Source organism: Grus americana, chromosome 1 (genome assembly GCF_028858705.1).
Source record: "Grus americana isolate bGruAme1 chromosome 1, bGruAme1.mat, whole genome shotgun sequence".
NCBI classification, from domain to species: domain Eukaryota; kingdom Metazoa; phylum Chordata; class Aves; order Gruiformes; family Gruidae; genus Grus; species Grus americana.
Genome location: NC_072852.1, coordinates 95,249,957 through 95,266,684, shown reverse-complemented (window position 1 = coordinate 95,266,684; position 16,728 = coordinate 95,249,957). Strand labels below are relative to the sequence as shown.

The window sequence follows — 16,728 nt, the reverse complement described above, 5'->3', positions numbered from 1 at the left end:
CACTCTCAAATGGCAGGACATGAATCAACTGCAGGTCAGAACCATCAACCTGTGCTGAGGCAGTGCTGGAAGTTCAGCTCGAGTAATTCAGGTGTAGCACCGCATTAACGTGGAGTGCAGGCAGAAGGCGTACAGGTCCATCAGCATCTGCCTATGTAGGCATGCTCTGGGTCTCATACAGAAGCTGAGCACTGAAATGGGATATAGGATATCCCCATGATTACACAATGTCCAGATTTTGGAGTGCAGAAGAAACTCTGGCATCAATCTAGAGAATCTGTCTATACAGAGTAGGTGATAGATGAGGAAATCAGAAGAAGTCGCAAATAGCAGAACTCACTCATTATTTCTGCTCAGGAGCAACATGTCTTCAAATGAATCATTGTGCACTGCAGTAAGATACTCTCCGAAATCTAGGCTGCTGAGAGAACTCCTGCTTCTCATTCATGCCCAGGATCGGCAGTGCATGTGAGCACATTTTAAAACCCTCCAGCCAGTTCTTAAACACGTGCTTAAATTCCATTGGCGTCAGTGGGAACGAACCATGATTTAGGCTGTTAGGCAGCTACTTCAAAGAAAATATACATATGTGTGTATACATATAAATATATACAAATACACATATATGCATGATTTATTAAAACTTGATTTCAAGTTAATTTAATTTTAATTAAAATTTAATGTTTTCATTTGTATGCTACAAATAAAGTTACTGGCCCACCAATATACAAATGCATATTTAAAATATGATCATACTGCTATCTCCTAACTTTCCTCTCCCTATTGTTTCCAAATTTTTTTTTTTTTTCTATAATGATGGTAATTTTATTACCATCATTTTCTTGGAGCAGGGAGTTTGTCTTTCCTTTCTCTTGGGAGAGGCATCTAGGGTACCATACAGCAGCGCATCATGAGGCTTATCTTTTCTCCAGCTTTGCTTCCTTCTTAGTCCCATTTAGTTGGGGTTTTCTGTTCAGCCCCTTTTACTGGGGTTAAGCCTGTGCCAGATCCTGGGCCAGGTGGGAAAGAGATGTACCCTTCACTGCAGCCAAAAAGCATCACCACAACTGTCACAAGTTGCTAGCGTAGGCTAGACATCTTAATTTTCCTAGTTGTGTGGCCAAGTAGCAAGGCCATACTGTGTGTGTGGAAGAAATGTCAGATGGGACAGAGTCCACCTGGCACACGGATGTTCCACTCCTTTGATCCCTTGCCTGGTTTTCTCTGTGCTTGGACAAAGAAGCTCTTGAAAAAAAGAAAGTCGGCAGCACTTCGATTGTTTAAGTCTCACCAGAGACAGTTTAAAAATAGGGAGATTGGGGAAGGGAAGAAGAATTTGAGGAGTAAAAAATAATCCTCAGCTGGCAAGGATCTTCTGGGAGGAAAAAAATGCAACAAACCAGCACGAACTGTCAATACTATTATTTCTTGGTTTTGTCTCGTGTAACGCAGTTGACTATTGAATTAGGCCTGGATGTCCTGCCATTTTGCTGCCCACACTTGTCTTTTGTGAGTAGCACTGCCAGTCACTCCTGAGCCCTTTGTATGTTTAGAGCAGTGGAGATGAGCCATGTTTTGCACTATGTAATGCATTTGCGCCTCTTTGAAGTCTAAGAGGTTCCTGTTCCTCCAGTGTCTGCTGCTCCTCTTCTTTAAGTTGCTAAGGTACAAAGCATTTTCCTGAATTCTTTTTAATCCAAAGAGGTTTGGGAGGTAATGGAAACCTTTTGGGTAGAGTAGGGTTTGTGCTGCATAAATAGGAGAAAGAATGTAGTCTGCTAAGGGCAGTGCAGATCTCTGCAGAGTCTGTTTCAATTTCCCCTCCTTTGAATGTTTCTTACAGTTCTTGGGGAACGCTGGATGTTGTTCTTCATACTTTTTCTTTTCTAATAATGAAACAATGTCACCAAAACTCTTCTTCCATAAAGAGAGAGAATATTCAACCATTTTTCTCCTATTAGATATAACAGCTCAGATACATTTTTAGAAAATGTTGAAAATTCTTCCTGATTTTTTCACTAAATGAATAGGGTGAAGGAAATCTGTGTTAATTTTTTGTTTTCTCCTCAAAATAGATCGAAAGTGTATTTGAAGGACTACCTGGATACAAAAGCATCCATGTCCTGGATTACAGGTAAAAAGATAGTGATGCATACGTGGTGATTGAAACCGATCATGTACGATGGTGCGATGTGCTAGCACCATACTTGGAAGAATGTCAGGCGTGTGTGGGAGTTCCTAGGATGTGTTAACCAAAGCACAAGTTCTTTCATATTTGGTATCTCTCTATATAGAGAGGTTGAAATAGAAATACAGAACTGTATGTAAATGTAATCATCTCTTCTTGGCTCCTGGCATCCACCAGAGAATCTCACATGATATGCTTGCCTTGATTTTAAGACAAGGCATTCTTACTCAAGATTCTATCCTAAAATTAAGAGAGATCTTTTCTAATTCAAAATTAGTATCTGATACTTGTTCAGTAATGTTGACATGTCCTAGTATTAAACGAGGAAGAGCACAGAAACCTTTTTGGAAAAACGTGGTGTATTTAAATTTTTTTAAACTACTTAATGTTAATTTGGGATTACTCTAAAGGTTGATGTTTGAGATATGTAAAGGTCTTTCTCCCTTTGATCTAAGCAAAGGTGGGTGAATAGTTTGATAAATGATATGCAATGTTTTAACTCTATTCTTACAAATATTTTTTTTAAAGACTAGTTTCCTCAGATCAATTTGTGCTTCGGAATGACATTTTAAATTAATTTGAGGGAAAAGGGTATCCTGTGCATTATTCGTTGAACACCTGATATCTGAGTTTGGGGGTACATGGATGACAGATTACAATATAACTTTCAGAATCTAATGAGGCTGTTCATGAGTTAATTTAAATTGTGTTTTCTTTGAGACTTTGTAAGCTGTGTTTCTTAGAATTTATTGGCTGTAGTATTGTAGCTAGAATACATGCAGGTAACAAAGCAGCTATGGTGAGAAAGGTTTTATGGTTGAACCCTGGCCTGTGTTCAGTTTCCAGCCTGGAAGGTAGCAAAACCTTCCATCTTGGTATCTGCACTCTAATACGTTTGCAAGCTCTTGGTTGATTTGAGAAGACAGATAAAAGGTCGATATTTCTGACAAAGCACCAGAGCTCTGTGCTCTGCTGTGCATGACAAAAAACGTGTTTGTAAACTAAACGTTTAGGTAGAATTAGTGAGCCTTGATTTTCTTGGTGCTGACAGCAATTTGACTGCATTATTTGCAATAAGGTGAGATGGCTCTGCTCTGCTAATTCCTTGCAATTAATAGGAAATATCTCAGTTCAGTCAAAGCAGAACAGTTTATGATGTAGCAGAATACCTATGCGACTTATAACCGTTTTGCTTTATGCTTTTTCAAATTTGTGTGCCCTCTAGAATACCAAAGCAGATTTGCTAAAGATAGAAGACTTAAAGGAAATTATAACATTGATTTAACAGGTTTTGTTGTGTTTTGTTTTGTTTCTATATTCAGCTCTCCTGAGGAGGACAGGTAAAGACAACTTTTTTATAGCTATTGTCATAATACAGATGGAAAAACATGTTTAGCTGGAGGACACTGTTTTGGGGATTTGTAGTGTTGGCACCAGAGCAAGATAGTTATCCAGCATAAATATTATGTGAGGGGATTCTACCAGAAACTGCAAGTAACTCAAACTCTGTTTGGATTATGTATGGATAAACCTTATTTGCTTATTTAAGTCCTAATCATAAAAAAATTACGTGGGGAAAATGTTCTAAACACAAGTCAGCTACAGGGCTAACTTGGGTATAGGGGTCTCTTTTGTGAAGAAAACAAGATTGCTTGATGATGACTCAAGGTCTTTATACTTTGCAGCAAAGTCTTGAATAGATACAGGATGATTATTATAGAAACTGAAGTACATAAGGAAAACTACAGTTGTCCAGCAAAGCAGTTGGCTTAGCTACTTCAAGGCCAGAGGTGCTGCACATCTTAGTAGTAGTTTTATAAACATTCCTTAGCAGAAGATGGGATCAGTCTGGACTTGGTTTTCATCAGACATATGCAGGTTAAGCATCCAAAATTTTCCTCCTTTAGTATTTTAAGAATTTCACAAGACAGAAAATGAACTGCAGCCTTTTACATACTAGATGTATTATTTTCTTTTGTGTATTTCTCAGCAAAGGTGTAACCAGTTTCCACAAACAGTTTTACAGAGAATGAGCATTTTAATTTTAGAATAAAGGTTAGAAAACACAAATCTCTTCACAAACAATAGCGACTTAAAGCCATCCTCTACTCTTCTGCACTTCTGCAGGCTAAGATGCATGCAACTATTCACAAAGACTATGTTCCAAGCGCCAGATGTTTTAGCCCTTCCCGGACAGATGATGGTGTCATAGTTATTAGTTAGGAATTATTAACTGCAACTGACAGCACAGTTGTATTAAATCTAAATGTTACTTTTGAGGAGCATACTGTATTCCATCTTTGCTGTGCCTTTTCACTACTGCTGCCCTTTTTTATTTCCTGTGCTGACCGTCAGTGCCCATGGTGAGCCTATGGCGGGCTCATTTCAATGATAGAGCCAGCAGCAAAACTTCCGCAGGCTCCTGGTTTTGGTCAGTGTCTTTGCTGATTATGTCTCTGCTGTATCTGGGTCTTTAGAGACTTCTCTGAACAGAAGCATTACTTTAGCAATCCAGTTCACCTCTGTGGAATGAGGAAAACCTGTCTTTGGAGCACATTTTTCTAACACTTCATAGATTACTTCATTTTTTTGCTGTGCCCTGTGTACAGCCAAAATATGTTATATTTTCTAAAGCTCCCTTGTGCTTATGCCCAGTGTATGGTAAATCTGATTGCTGCCTATGCTGTCATGTGGGAAAGGACATCCACGTGCATTCAGGAAAAGAAAATTAAGAACATGGAGGAGAGTTAATATGAAAAAAGCTAAGCTGCACACACAGACAAATCTTAGTTCAAGAAGAAGTGATCAAATGAGTCTCAAAAATTATGCCAATTATAAGCTGTATTAAATACTATTTTATTGCTATTAAAGACATTATTTCAAGCAGATTGACACTGCACGGTGAGTGATCAGGGCTCCCTCTTGCTACTGTTGATTGCTACTATATACAGCCTGGTTTTCCTTGCTGTTTTCATACCTCAGAGCCATTCCCATCATTGGCATGATCTTAAAATCATCGCTCACATCACTGCATGCTGGTGGGCCCATTCATAATGCTGACAGAAAGCCAATGTTTTGGTCTGGTTGTGGTCTGTCTGCCATTCGCTAGTAGAAATACAGGGCTGGGACCAGACCAGATGTCAGGTTCTGGTAGCCTTTTCCTCAAGAACTTTGCAGTGGTGGAAAGCACAGGCAGGCAGACAAGAGTGTGAAAAGAATTAAATTGTTTTTATTTAGAATCCTTTAAAGCAATATATTTTTATATTAAAAAAGGTTATTGACACAAGTTCTTGGGGAAAAAGAATCATAGTGTTTGCTACACATTGGAAAACGTTGCGTCTCTCATCTGTATTCTCTTTTTCTTTGTACAACTGAAGTGGGGTGGAAGTTCACTATGCTGTTACATTTGATGGAAAAGCCATCAGCAATGCCACCTGGGACCTGATTAACCTTCATTCCAACAAGGTGGAGGACAACTCCTTTATGGGCATTGAGGATAATCCAACAGTTGTGTACACCATCAGTGATTTCCGGGATTATATTGCTGAAATCCTCCAGAAAAATGCCTTGCTTGAAAACACTTCCTTATCTTTAGACCCTAACTCTCTCCAACTTACTAATGGTGGGTATTACTTACGATGCATTGGTGGGCCACACATCTGAAGTTTTATAAAAATAAATCTCAGATGAGTGAATTATTCAGCTGTGTTGTAGCTTGTTTTGCTCTGATCTTAACCAGGGCAAGTCATTAACAGTAGTATCCAATTCTTAATCCATTAGATTAGCCTCTTTTTTTGACACCGAGGTTTGTGGTATGCAATTTCAGTAATACTTCCCAAAATTAACAGGAATTGAGGGGGAATGTGGTAGACATGATGCACGTTGCACCAAGACGACCTTCAGCTTAGTAGCCCTGTGTTGGCCTTGAGCCGCACAAAGGAAATACCTGGTTTATTGCTGAATATTCAGTGATCCTGCTGGAGGTGGCGGAGGAGTGCTGTCCACCCCTCTGTTCTCATCTTTCCTCTGTACTTCCTGTCAGAGATCTAGGGGCATTTCCAGAAACAAAATCTGGCAAACTTTTCGAAAAGGTTTTACTCGTAAATCTGAGATGAGGGAGGGTTTTTCAGTGAGTCCTCAAAAACAACTTCCTCACACTGCTACTGCAGCCTTTAGATCCCAAGTATTTATATTTCCGCAGTGAAAGAAATACTGCACCCTACACCAGAAGACCTAGCCTGGATTACTGAGCATCCAGTTGTGCTGGAGCACCCGGAGTTCGATGTGAGTATGGTTCTGAGTGGTGGCCTTTGGACACATTTTAACACTTAACTCAGCAAGGCAAAATTGCAGCCAGCAGCCAGACCTTCTCTGTCCTGTTGTTCATGCAGAATAAGTAGTAATGAAGGCACACCTGGTGAAATCTCTCATCTGATAATTTGATATCTGTTGCACAACAGTTTTCTGTGATCATCTTCTGTTAATGGTAGTACCGTGTTCCTGGCTGTACAGCCAGGCCTTGCTTCTTAGGCTTCCTTTGTCTGTTTTTTCATAACGTTTAGACTGTAAATTGCTCTAAAGAAATTATTCTTCCCACAATACTATCTATCTTTGGAAAGTGAGAAATAGATGTAAGCACTAAAGCTGGCTGCTAGAAGAGATAAAATGGTAAGTTTCGTATGCTCCTTTTGTTACCGTATTGCTTTCACTGAAAGTCCTCAGTTCAGTTTTAAAATGATGCCCATCTCCTTAATGCCAGCAAAGGAAACACACAGAAATAATAGCTAGCGGTTTCTTTTTTTTTTTTTTTCCCTCAAAATCATAATTATCTCCTCTGATTACCTCTGGAACAACCCAGGACATGGACTGAAGTTCCCCATTGGACAGGAGATGTAGTATCCCCGACCATGTCTGTACAATACAAAGGGGCTTTAAGCAGAGATGCCAAGTCAGGTGCCAGCAACACTGAGATCAAGTCAATTAGTTCTGCTGACAGCTAGAATTTCTCAATAGTGGAGCGTTGTCTAGGCTTAAGGATTTATCCAGTAGGTTTCTGCTCTGCAGTCTGTTGTGTACCACCGATGCACCTTCCAAGAAGAAATGAGCTCAGTTTGTGCCACAAAATCCCGGTCCACCTATGCTTGATGGTAGGTTCTCACTAAGTTCATTGTGAGATAATATTGTGAACACAGACACATTTAATTTCAGGCCAACTTCTAATCTTTAGGGAAGCAAAATTCATAGTCACTTCACAGAACTGAAATATTCTTGCTACAGTGGTCACAGGTATAAAAATTATATCCTTAATTTCATGCCAGTTTTCCCTGAATTTTAAAAACTAATCATTGATGTCTAAAATGCAAATTCATGTGGATTTGCCATAAATGGCTTAAATATGGTGTGGATAAACATGAATTTAAGTTAACTTTCAGGAAAGGGCTTTCTCTTTACTAGAGCTACCTAACTAGATTAAAATATTGCAGATTTTTTTTTTTATTTTAGTAAGACAAAGAATTCTGCCATCTTTACATTCTGTCTGTGGATACTCTGACAGATGTGCAGGCAAGAAGATTTTAAAGTAGAGGTAGCTTTGCAATAATAAATTTTAAGCCATGTTTAGGGAATAGTATGTACAAGAAAAATTTCTGGAAGTTACATTTTTCTAATCATGGACTATGAATATTAATAATGTCATCTATGTCTTCCATCAAAAACTCTAATTATGTAAAAGATACTGAGTATACCCAAAAATCAGCTGTGTACAATCTGCAATACACAGAAAATTTAGGAAGTAACTTCAGATAAATTGAAAGAAATCATAAACATGCTTGAACAGTAAACAAGGCTGAAACAATTAGTCAATTACTTCCACAGATATCAAACCTTTATGATTCAAGTAGATACTGTTAAGTAGAACTGTTGCCTATGAAAAAGAATTTTGCTGTTATTTTTCTTAGCTGATTTGAGAATAAGTTGGATTTGTATTATCATACATACTCATGACATAATGTAGGACTATCATGACTTCACCATCTAATTGGAAGCAGATGGTACCAACAAATCATTAATTCTTTTGTTTGAGTTCTACAGCACTCTTAAAAAGTGAAGAAAAAATCAAGTCTAGTTTTTGAAATCTGTATTTTCTTGTTATTTCTGTTGAGTTGTAACAGGTAGAATGCTCTGGCTTTCTGAATACAATGCCTTTCTGGCAGGAGCAAATGGAAAATGAGGGAGGGGATTCTGTGTTTGCAGTCATCTGTCATATTTGTAAGCCTTTCAAAAGACATTAGCGAAAAGCAGAACTTGCCAATGTGATATTAAACTTGTTAATATAATATATTGCACTGTAACAAGAATCTTTGAATAATGTTAGTTGTCATAGGAACATCTATCCACATTCAAATAAATGAAGTGCAATCCCTGGCAACTAAATGCTCACATAAAAAAGAAATGTATTGAGAAGCTATTGCTGGTAGTCCTTATTCTTTCTTTGTGGAATTTATATGTATAATTTGTTTCTAATCTTGCACAGTAACTTTTTTTACAGCTTTATTTATAGTGGTCAATTTTGCCAAAAAAGACAATTGCTGGAGCACATGTCTATACGGTATATATACTTTTCAACTGATTGTTACTGTATAAAATAAAAAATGTGACGAGACTGTGGTGGCATAACAACTGGCTATAAAAATGTGATCAATACAAGTAGACAAATAATTTAATAGAAATACCTGAACTGGCTTGTTTCCAAAGCGCTCAAATGCAGTTTGAATGAAGTTGAAAATTTAGTTCACTGATGTTTCAACCAGGAGTAATATTTCCAATTGAAAAGTATTTGGACTCTTTCTGTTATTCATGCTGATCAAGTAAAAGAAAGAGATGAGTCAGGAATGGTGAGCTACAGAAATGGTTAAAATGATTTTGAACTGTAATATGTATTACAGAAGCCTGTGTCCACTGCCCACTTAACTTCACTAGTCACCATCAGCAACTGGTTAGTTCTTAGTAAATTGCTGCTTCTTGAAATTGTTTGGCAGTTTTTCGTACCCCAAGGGGTTTTTTTTGCCCATATCAGACTATTGCACAGCATTGATGTGTGCGCAGGTATCCATGTGAAATTCCTGAGGTTTAGCAGTCAGTGTGCTTTTGTAGCCTTGACCAAATAACTTAATCTTTTCATTCAATATAATTATCTCATGAAACACTGAGGTAGTAGATTAATATTCAGAGATGAAATGTGCTAAGTATTTTAACTGTAAACCAAACAACGATTGGGGTATGGAGAAGTAAGCAGTGTGAAAATTGGAGATTTAAAAACACATTCTTTTTTCATATTTCAAACAATTCACAAATTCATTGTGCATACTCTTTGTTGTTCATCACTACCGCTGATAGATTTCTTTTTTTTCTGCACCTCGGCTTTGAGACTAAAATTATTCCAGGTTCTAAACACTCTTCTTTACATTATGGTCTTTGTTTCCCTCCTGGGTTCTCAGACCCACATACTGAAAGATAGCAAGAAATGACCACAGGACATGCATACTAGTTCAGTTTCTAAACTTTTATGTATCATAGTGACTATAATATTATAATTACTGTATTGATTATGTAGGTGATGAATAATAGCTGGTAAGACCTCTTCATGCTTTAGGAAGGCAGACAGTACTGTGCGCATTTAGCTTTGTTTTAATTAGAAACAGACCGATCCATTTTTTCAGTAAAGAAAAGGAGAGGAGATGGGATGGGTATAGATGGTAAATCTCTTAATATCAGAACTGAAGCTGCACTCCAAACAATCTGAATGGCTTGTTTCCCTTTGTAGTGGTCACGACTGGACATGAAATGCATGTCACAAGGATGTGCACTTTACGTGTACATTGCACATGATTAGCAAAGGGTATATATTTGCCAGTCCTCCCAGTTTGGCCCCTCCTGCTGCTGTGTGTTACTTTCTCACAGAGGCAGTAGTACCAGATTTTGCTGTTGGCTGCTGTTAACACCCTCTATGTGTTCAGCCCGACGTGGACAGCCAATGCTTCCCCTGTAATAGTGGAAATATTAATAGTGGGTTTATGTTCCAGGACAGCACCTTTTTAGCTGAACGGCCTTCAGCAGATGAATCAACTGTCAGCAATACCTTGCCCTTTGATTTCGCCAAACCAGATTCCGCTTCAGATAGTGAACAGTCCAATGACAATGAAATCTGGCCAAGACCAGAAAACCTGGACCCTGAGGCCAGTTTGGCACCTGAAGCTCCGCTCTCCTCAGAGGCTGACATCACTTCTTTGCCTGATGGGCTGAATTTAGAGGATGAGAATCAGACTCCTCATTTGGTCACTGCGCCAGTGTTAGGGCGTGATTCTGTGGACTCTCTGGAATGGCTTTCAGCCCCCAGTTCTTTAGATGGTAAGTTAATTGATTAAGCCATTGACTGAAGCTTAAATTTGGATGCCAGTGCTTCCTGATACTCACCAAAGGTGTAGTTCACCTAAATTACTTTTCAGAAAGGTCTAAAAAATTGGATATCTTTCTCTGATAGTTTTTACCTTTCCTGTATGCATGTATCCAAGAACAATATGCTAAGGTTAAATGTTTGTAACAGCTAATAATGACTGTTTGTACCTTCAGGAAATGTATGCCCTTGATACTTGCTTAATTGCACAGAAGTATTTTCGTATAGGGCTTGTTTAGTTGATGCCAGAGATAACTGATCTCTGAAGTAGACTGACTAGCCTAAGGACGTGCCGCACAGTTACTGCCTTTATTGCTTACTCTGCAGTCATGACTTGGCCCATAGAGTATCTGAATGAAAAGTGGGAGAAGCGAGCAGGGGTCCTTCTGACTTCGGCATACAAAGGCCAGGATATATCATGGGAACATGCTGAACAGAGATCTGTAGACAATAAAATGCATGGACTTTGACACTTTTTATTATAAACAACAACTCCCACAGCATTCTTCTGGAGAAACTGGCTGCTCACAGCTTGGACGGGCGTACTTTTCACTGGGTAAAAATCTGGCTGGATGGCTGGGCCCAAAGAGTTGTGGTGAATGGAGTTAAATCCAGTTGGCGGCCAGTCACAAGTGGTGTTCCCCAGGGCTCTGTACTGGGGCCAGTGCTCTATAATATCTTTACCAATGATCTGGACAAGGGGATCGAGTGCACCCTCAGTCAGTTTGCAAATGACACCAAGTTGTGCGGGAGTGTTGATGGGCTTGAGGGTAGGAAGGGTCTACAGAGGGATCTGGACAGGCTGGATCGATAGGCCGGGACCAAGTGCCTGAGGTTCAACAAGGCCAAGTGCCAGGTCCTGCACTTGGGTCACAACAACCTTGTGCAACGCTACAGGCTCAAGGGAGAGTGGCTGGAAAGCTGCCCGGCGGTAAAGGACCTGAGGGTGTTGGTCGACAGCTGGCTGAACATGAGCTGACAGTGTGCCCAGGTGGCCAAGAAGGCCAAGAGCACCTGGCTGGTATCAGAACTAGCATAGCCGGCAGGACGAGGGAAGTGATTGTCCCCTTTACTCGGCACTGGGGAGGCCGCACCTTGAACACTGTTTGGTTTTGGGCCCCTCGTGACAAGAAAGACATTGAGGTGCTGGAGCGTGTCCAAAGAAGGGCAGCGAAGCTGGTGAAGGGTCTAGAGCACAAGTCTTATGAGGAATGGCTGAGGGAACCGGGGTTGTTTAGTGCCTGGAGAAAAGGAGGCTGAGGGGAGACCTAATCACTCCCTGCAACTCCCTGACAGGAGGTTGTAGCCAGGTGGGTGTTGGTCTCTTCTCCCAAGTAACAAGCACTAGGACATGAGGAAATGGCCTCAAGTTGTGCCAGGGGAGGTTTAGATTGGATATTAGGAAAAATTTCTTCACCAAAAGGGTTGTCAAGCACTGGAACAGCCTGCCCAGGGACGTGGTTGAGTCACCATCCCTGCAGGTATTTAAAAGACGCGTAGATGTGGTGCTTAGGGACGTGGTTTAGTGGTGGACTTGGCAGTGCTTGGTTAACGGTTGGACTCGATCTTAAAGGTCTTTTCTAACAAAAACAATTCTATGATTCTAATTGGAAATTTATTTTTATTTTTAGCGTTTGAAGATACTGGACTATCTGAAGACCTTCCTTTGCCTTCAAGTCCTCTTCCTCACCTTGTGCCTAAAGAACCTCCGTCTACAGATGATCATGCAGTTCCTCTGCTTTCTGCACCAACAGTGGCCTCTTCATCAGTCATAGAGACTGATATTAAAGAAACAGTATCTGTGGAGAAGGAAGAAGTAACTCAGGGTACTGCAGGCAGTAACAATGCAGACTCTGTGTTGCATGAGTCTGTAGAAGAACTTAATTTTCCCTTAGAAGTACACCCTATGGAAGATGAAACTGATATATATCTTGGTGATAGAGTTATATATGATGATGGGTCTGGGTCAGCTCTTGATGGTTCGGGAAAAGAAATGGAATCAAGTATTTGGCCTTGGGACGAAGCAACACTGGAACCAATTTTCTACCCTGGTCCTGATAGCTGGCTTGAAGATGACAATGAGTCTTTGTTAATCAGAACTGAGGATATTCCTGAAGGCATCATCTTAGACTATATTCTTAACTCTGGGAATAAATTAGATGATCCTTCCAAAGATGAGAATGAAGCTATGGCCAATGTAAAAGAAGATTTCCTGGATGAATCTGAAATATTTGTATTTCCAGAGACTACAACTCAGCAGGTACCTCTGTTACAGACAGAAGAGCCATCATCTGTGGAACCATCTACACAGACAGAAACATTGGGCATGTATGATCCTTTTGTTAGACCATCCTTAGTTTTGGAGCCTTCAGTGGACCGTTCCTTTGTAGACATGCCAACTGGAGAGGCCCCTGTCCCACTGCACAACACAGGCCTGTCTGTGGAAGATAGTCTCCTTACATCTGCAGGGACTGTCAGTATGGACCAACCCAAAGAGTCCGGTGTAGGTCAGAACATCATTTCTGAAGCAGTTGAACACCAAAATGAAGACAGGACAATGGTGGTAGAACTATTCACAGTGTCAGATGTAACTGAAGCTGCTACAATTGGCCACTTGGACACAAGCTCTTCAGAAACTATTCTGACTGCAGATCCTTCCACAGTAAACCCTGATGCTTCCACAGAAGAGCAGCAAACCTTAGATTCATCGCTGGCAGGCCAAGACACTACTGGATCAGCAGTGAAGAAACCAGCTGATGTCTGGCCTACTGACAAAGCACTAGAAAACTCATTAGATCAGACAGTGCAATCAGCAATGCCAACTGCCACTCAAGTTTCAGCTGCAGTTCCTTCTGTAATAGATCAGACCACTGTTCTAGAGGGCTTCACTGGACAGGGTGGTACAGACGACGACGCGCATGTTTCCATGAGCTTCAGCACTGTTACGAACTCTTACGTAACGGTGACTGTAACAACAAGCGCTGTTGAGCTTCCATCCCATCTCCCTACTGTGGGATCCACGATGTCATCATCTGTGGCTACCTCAACAAAGCTGGGAGATGAAATAACGAGAGTCCCGGATGTTTCAGCAGACCTGGATCGTGTGAGCACTGTTCGCTTTTCTCCTGAGCCAACTGAGGAGGGAAGGAGCATGACTGAAAGTCACGTGGAGCTAACGACTCGTCTCCAATCCACAGAGATGGCCAGTGTGGCTTGGGCCACACACGAAAATCGCAACAGCACACCTGTCTCATCGCGAGCTCTGGTCGTGTTTTTCAGCCTTCGCGTTACCAACATGATGTTTTCAGAGGACCTGTTTAATAAAAACTCCCCTGAATACAAAGCGTTGGAGCAACGATTCTTGGAACTGGTAAGAATCACTTCTGTGCTGACTATCCATTACCAGATAGACAAAAATTGTTGGTAAATAATAGTTTGTCGGCTCTCTTGCAGAGAGCAACTCAAGACTGGTGTTTACAGATATTATTTGTGTCCCTCCATGGGAATATTCTGTCTGGAAATGGGTGGGGTGTGGTGTTCAGTTTTTATTCAGTCAGTAGTCCCTCTAAGGTGTAACCTTTTAGCGCTATGGGCCAGATGCTCTGCTGATGTCAACAGATGTAGTGGTGTAGCTCAAGTCACTACAACGCTTACCTTACTTGCTTCCACACTGCTCTGTATTTAGTCTATAGGGAGAGAGAAACAAGGAAGCTGGTGCTGTGGGGAGGTAACTTTTCTGCAACACACGTTCAACTCCTCCTCAGAGGTAGTTTAGGGAACTAAGCTGTTCTTAAACTGACTGGTGGCCAGCAAAGCGTCGCAGGTGTAATACAGCAACAACTGCCAAATTTTAACCTGGAAATTCCCCTCTCCTGACTGTAATCAACATTTTGCTGTGGGAGATGGAGGGAGCAAAGGAGAGAGAGGGAAGGAGGACAAGCCCGAAGGAAATACCCTGTGAAGCTATGAGTATACCTGGTGCTCAGATCAAGGGAGAGCACCATGTATGTCCCGAGAATTGTATTTCTCAATCGTAGATTTTTGGAAAGCATCTGCAAATCGGTATATGCTTGAGAACTGTCTGAAGTATGCGGACTCCTGGCAAGCTGCCAGCATGAGCCTCTGTTGGGTAAAGTTTTAATACCCTTGCTGTGGGATTTGGATAAAATAATTGAGTCCTGCTGTTTGATGCAATAACAGTGCAGCCGGCTTGAGTAGAGATTCAAAGATTCAGCTTTTCTGTCACACCCCTGCGTTGCAGCTGGTGCCCTACCTTCAGTCAAACCTGACAGGCTTCCAGAATCTGGAAATCCTCAACTTCAGAAATGGCAGCATCGTGGTGAACAGTCGAATGAAGTTTGCCAAACCTGTGCCTCGGAACGTCACCAACGCTGTGTACATGATCCTGGAAGACTTCTGCAACACTGCATACCACACCATGAACCTGGCCATCGATAAATACTCCCTGGATGTGGAATCTGGTAAAGGTGGCAGGGAAACACGGTTGGGAGCAAGGGATTTAGAGCAACTTCTACTTTAAGAACTTATTAAGGATCCCAGGGGCTTTTCACAGGCTGGGCTTTAGAAAGACAGAGTTCAAACAAATGAATAAAAATCTGTTAAGGGACTAAAGAGATGAAAATCAAAGGGGGACCCAGACTAAGCAAACTGTATTGGGGACAAAACCGACTCCTGTAATACTCCATGTAATGCCACTGCACGGTCACTCAGGAGTGAGGGGGAAGGCTGGTCAGCAAGAACAGCGGCGCCCAGCTCTCTCCCACGCTTAGTTTCATGCGTGGTTTGAACCTATTCCATATGGTTATTCCCAGAGGTGGCAGCCAGGTTAGCTGCCACGTAGGCATCTGCATAGGTGGCAGCTGCTGCCTCACTCTTCTGGGAAGGTCTTGGTTGCACTAAAAAGTTACAGGCCCTCTGAGTTCACTGCTCTGATCCAGGGAGGAAGTCTTTTCCCTGTCCAGGTTAGACAGTAGTTTACCACATAAGCAACTTGTAAATGTTTCCTGTTTTAAGGTTAGAGGAAAAACAACAGTGCTGACCTGTTGGTAAATGGTAGCTGTTCTTCTGAGGTAGCTCTTATAAAGATGGTCTAATTAGCATGACAAATCTTCTGCTATTGATTGTTTAACTGTATGTCAGCCCTCTTAAGCTTGATACAAGTGAGCTACCTCAAATATTACATGCTTGTGTTCCTTGCAGACAAAGGCAAATCACCTCACGGTAGTTGCTGAGTGCCCAAAGTTCCCTTGCCGTTCCCTGTGTACTGCGTAGGTTCTCTGTAACAAGAAATACTGGAGATCAGCAGTGTTTTACTCATTTGCAAAATATAGTTCCATCAGACACAGAACATCTGAGGTACTGCACATTCCAGTAAGAAAAAGAACATTTTATACTTGCTTTTTTGATTGGCTTGTTGGGCGGTCTTAGTCATACCATTGACATGCACTGTGCAGGCAGAGGAACACGTCCCGCTGCTTGTTCACCTTAGCAGAACCTTTTGTTACTCAGGAAAAATGCATGCTGGCTTTTTTGTGGATTATTTTAACTAAGAGACTGTTAGAGAAAATGGCAGCAGACAGACAGACAGCGCTTTGCCTCAGTTAAGGTTCTCCTCTATTGTTCATATTTTCTGCTTTGTGCATTCTCAGGTGAGCAAGCAGATCCCTGCAAGTTCCAGGCCTGCAATGAGTTCTCTGAGTGCTTAGTAAATCGCTGGAGTGGGGAAGCTGAGTGCGTCTGCAATCCTGGCTACCTAAGCATCGACGGGCTGCCATGCAATAGCATTTGTGATCTGCAACCAAACTTTTGCCTGAATGACGGGAAGTGCGACATAAGCCCTGGGCAAGGGGCCATCTGTAGGTAGGTCATCCTGCTGTTTGAAGTATGTGCTTCCTGTATGGCAACCCTTATTGTCTCCTCTGTTGTAGCATTTGACAAGATTTGTGCAGAATTCAGTAAGATAATGTGTAACAAGTGAGATGGTAATGATTATCACTCATGTTATGCTGCCGGATGGAGGTCCCAATATTAACGTTAGTCCTCCTATAGGAAACAAATTTCTTTAATA

General features: G+C 41.2%; 1 protein-coding gene across 1 annotated transcript in view; it reads left to right on the top strand.

The window, feature by feature from the left end:
• Positions 1–16,728, top strand: part of IMPG2 (interphotoreceptor matrix proteoglycan 2) — a 61,926-nt gene that overhangs the window by 38,751 nt on the left and 6,447 nt on the right. The window contains exons 9-16 of the mRNA XM_054815613.1: positions 2,076–2,134; positions 3,511–3,528; positions 5,566–5,810; positions 6,390–6,472; positions 10,270–10,594; positions 12,272–14,010; positions 14,902–15,121; positions 16,310–16,520. Coding sequence (XP_054671588.1) covers positions 2,076–2,134; positions 3,511–3,528; positions 5,566–5,810; positions 6,390–6,472; positions 10,270–10,594; positions 12,272–14,010; positions 14,902–15,121; positions 16,310–16,520 — 2,900 coding nt within the window. The remainder of the gene's footprint in view (positions 1–2,075; positions 2,135–3,510; positions 3,529–5,565; positions 5,811–6,389; positions 6,473–10,269; positions 10,595–12,271; positions 14,011–14,901; positions 15,122–16,309; positions 16,521–16,728) is intronic.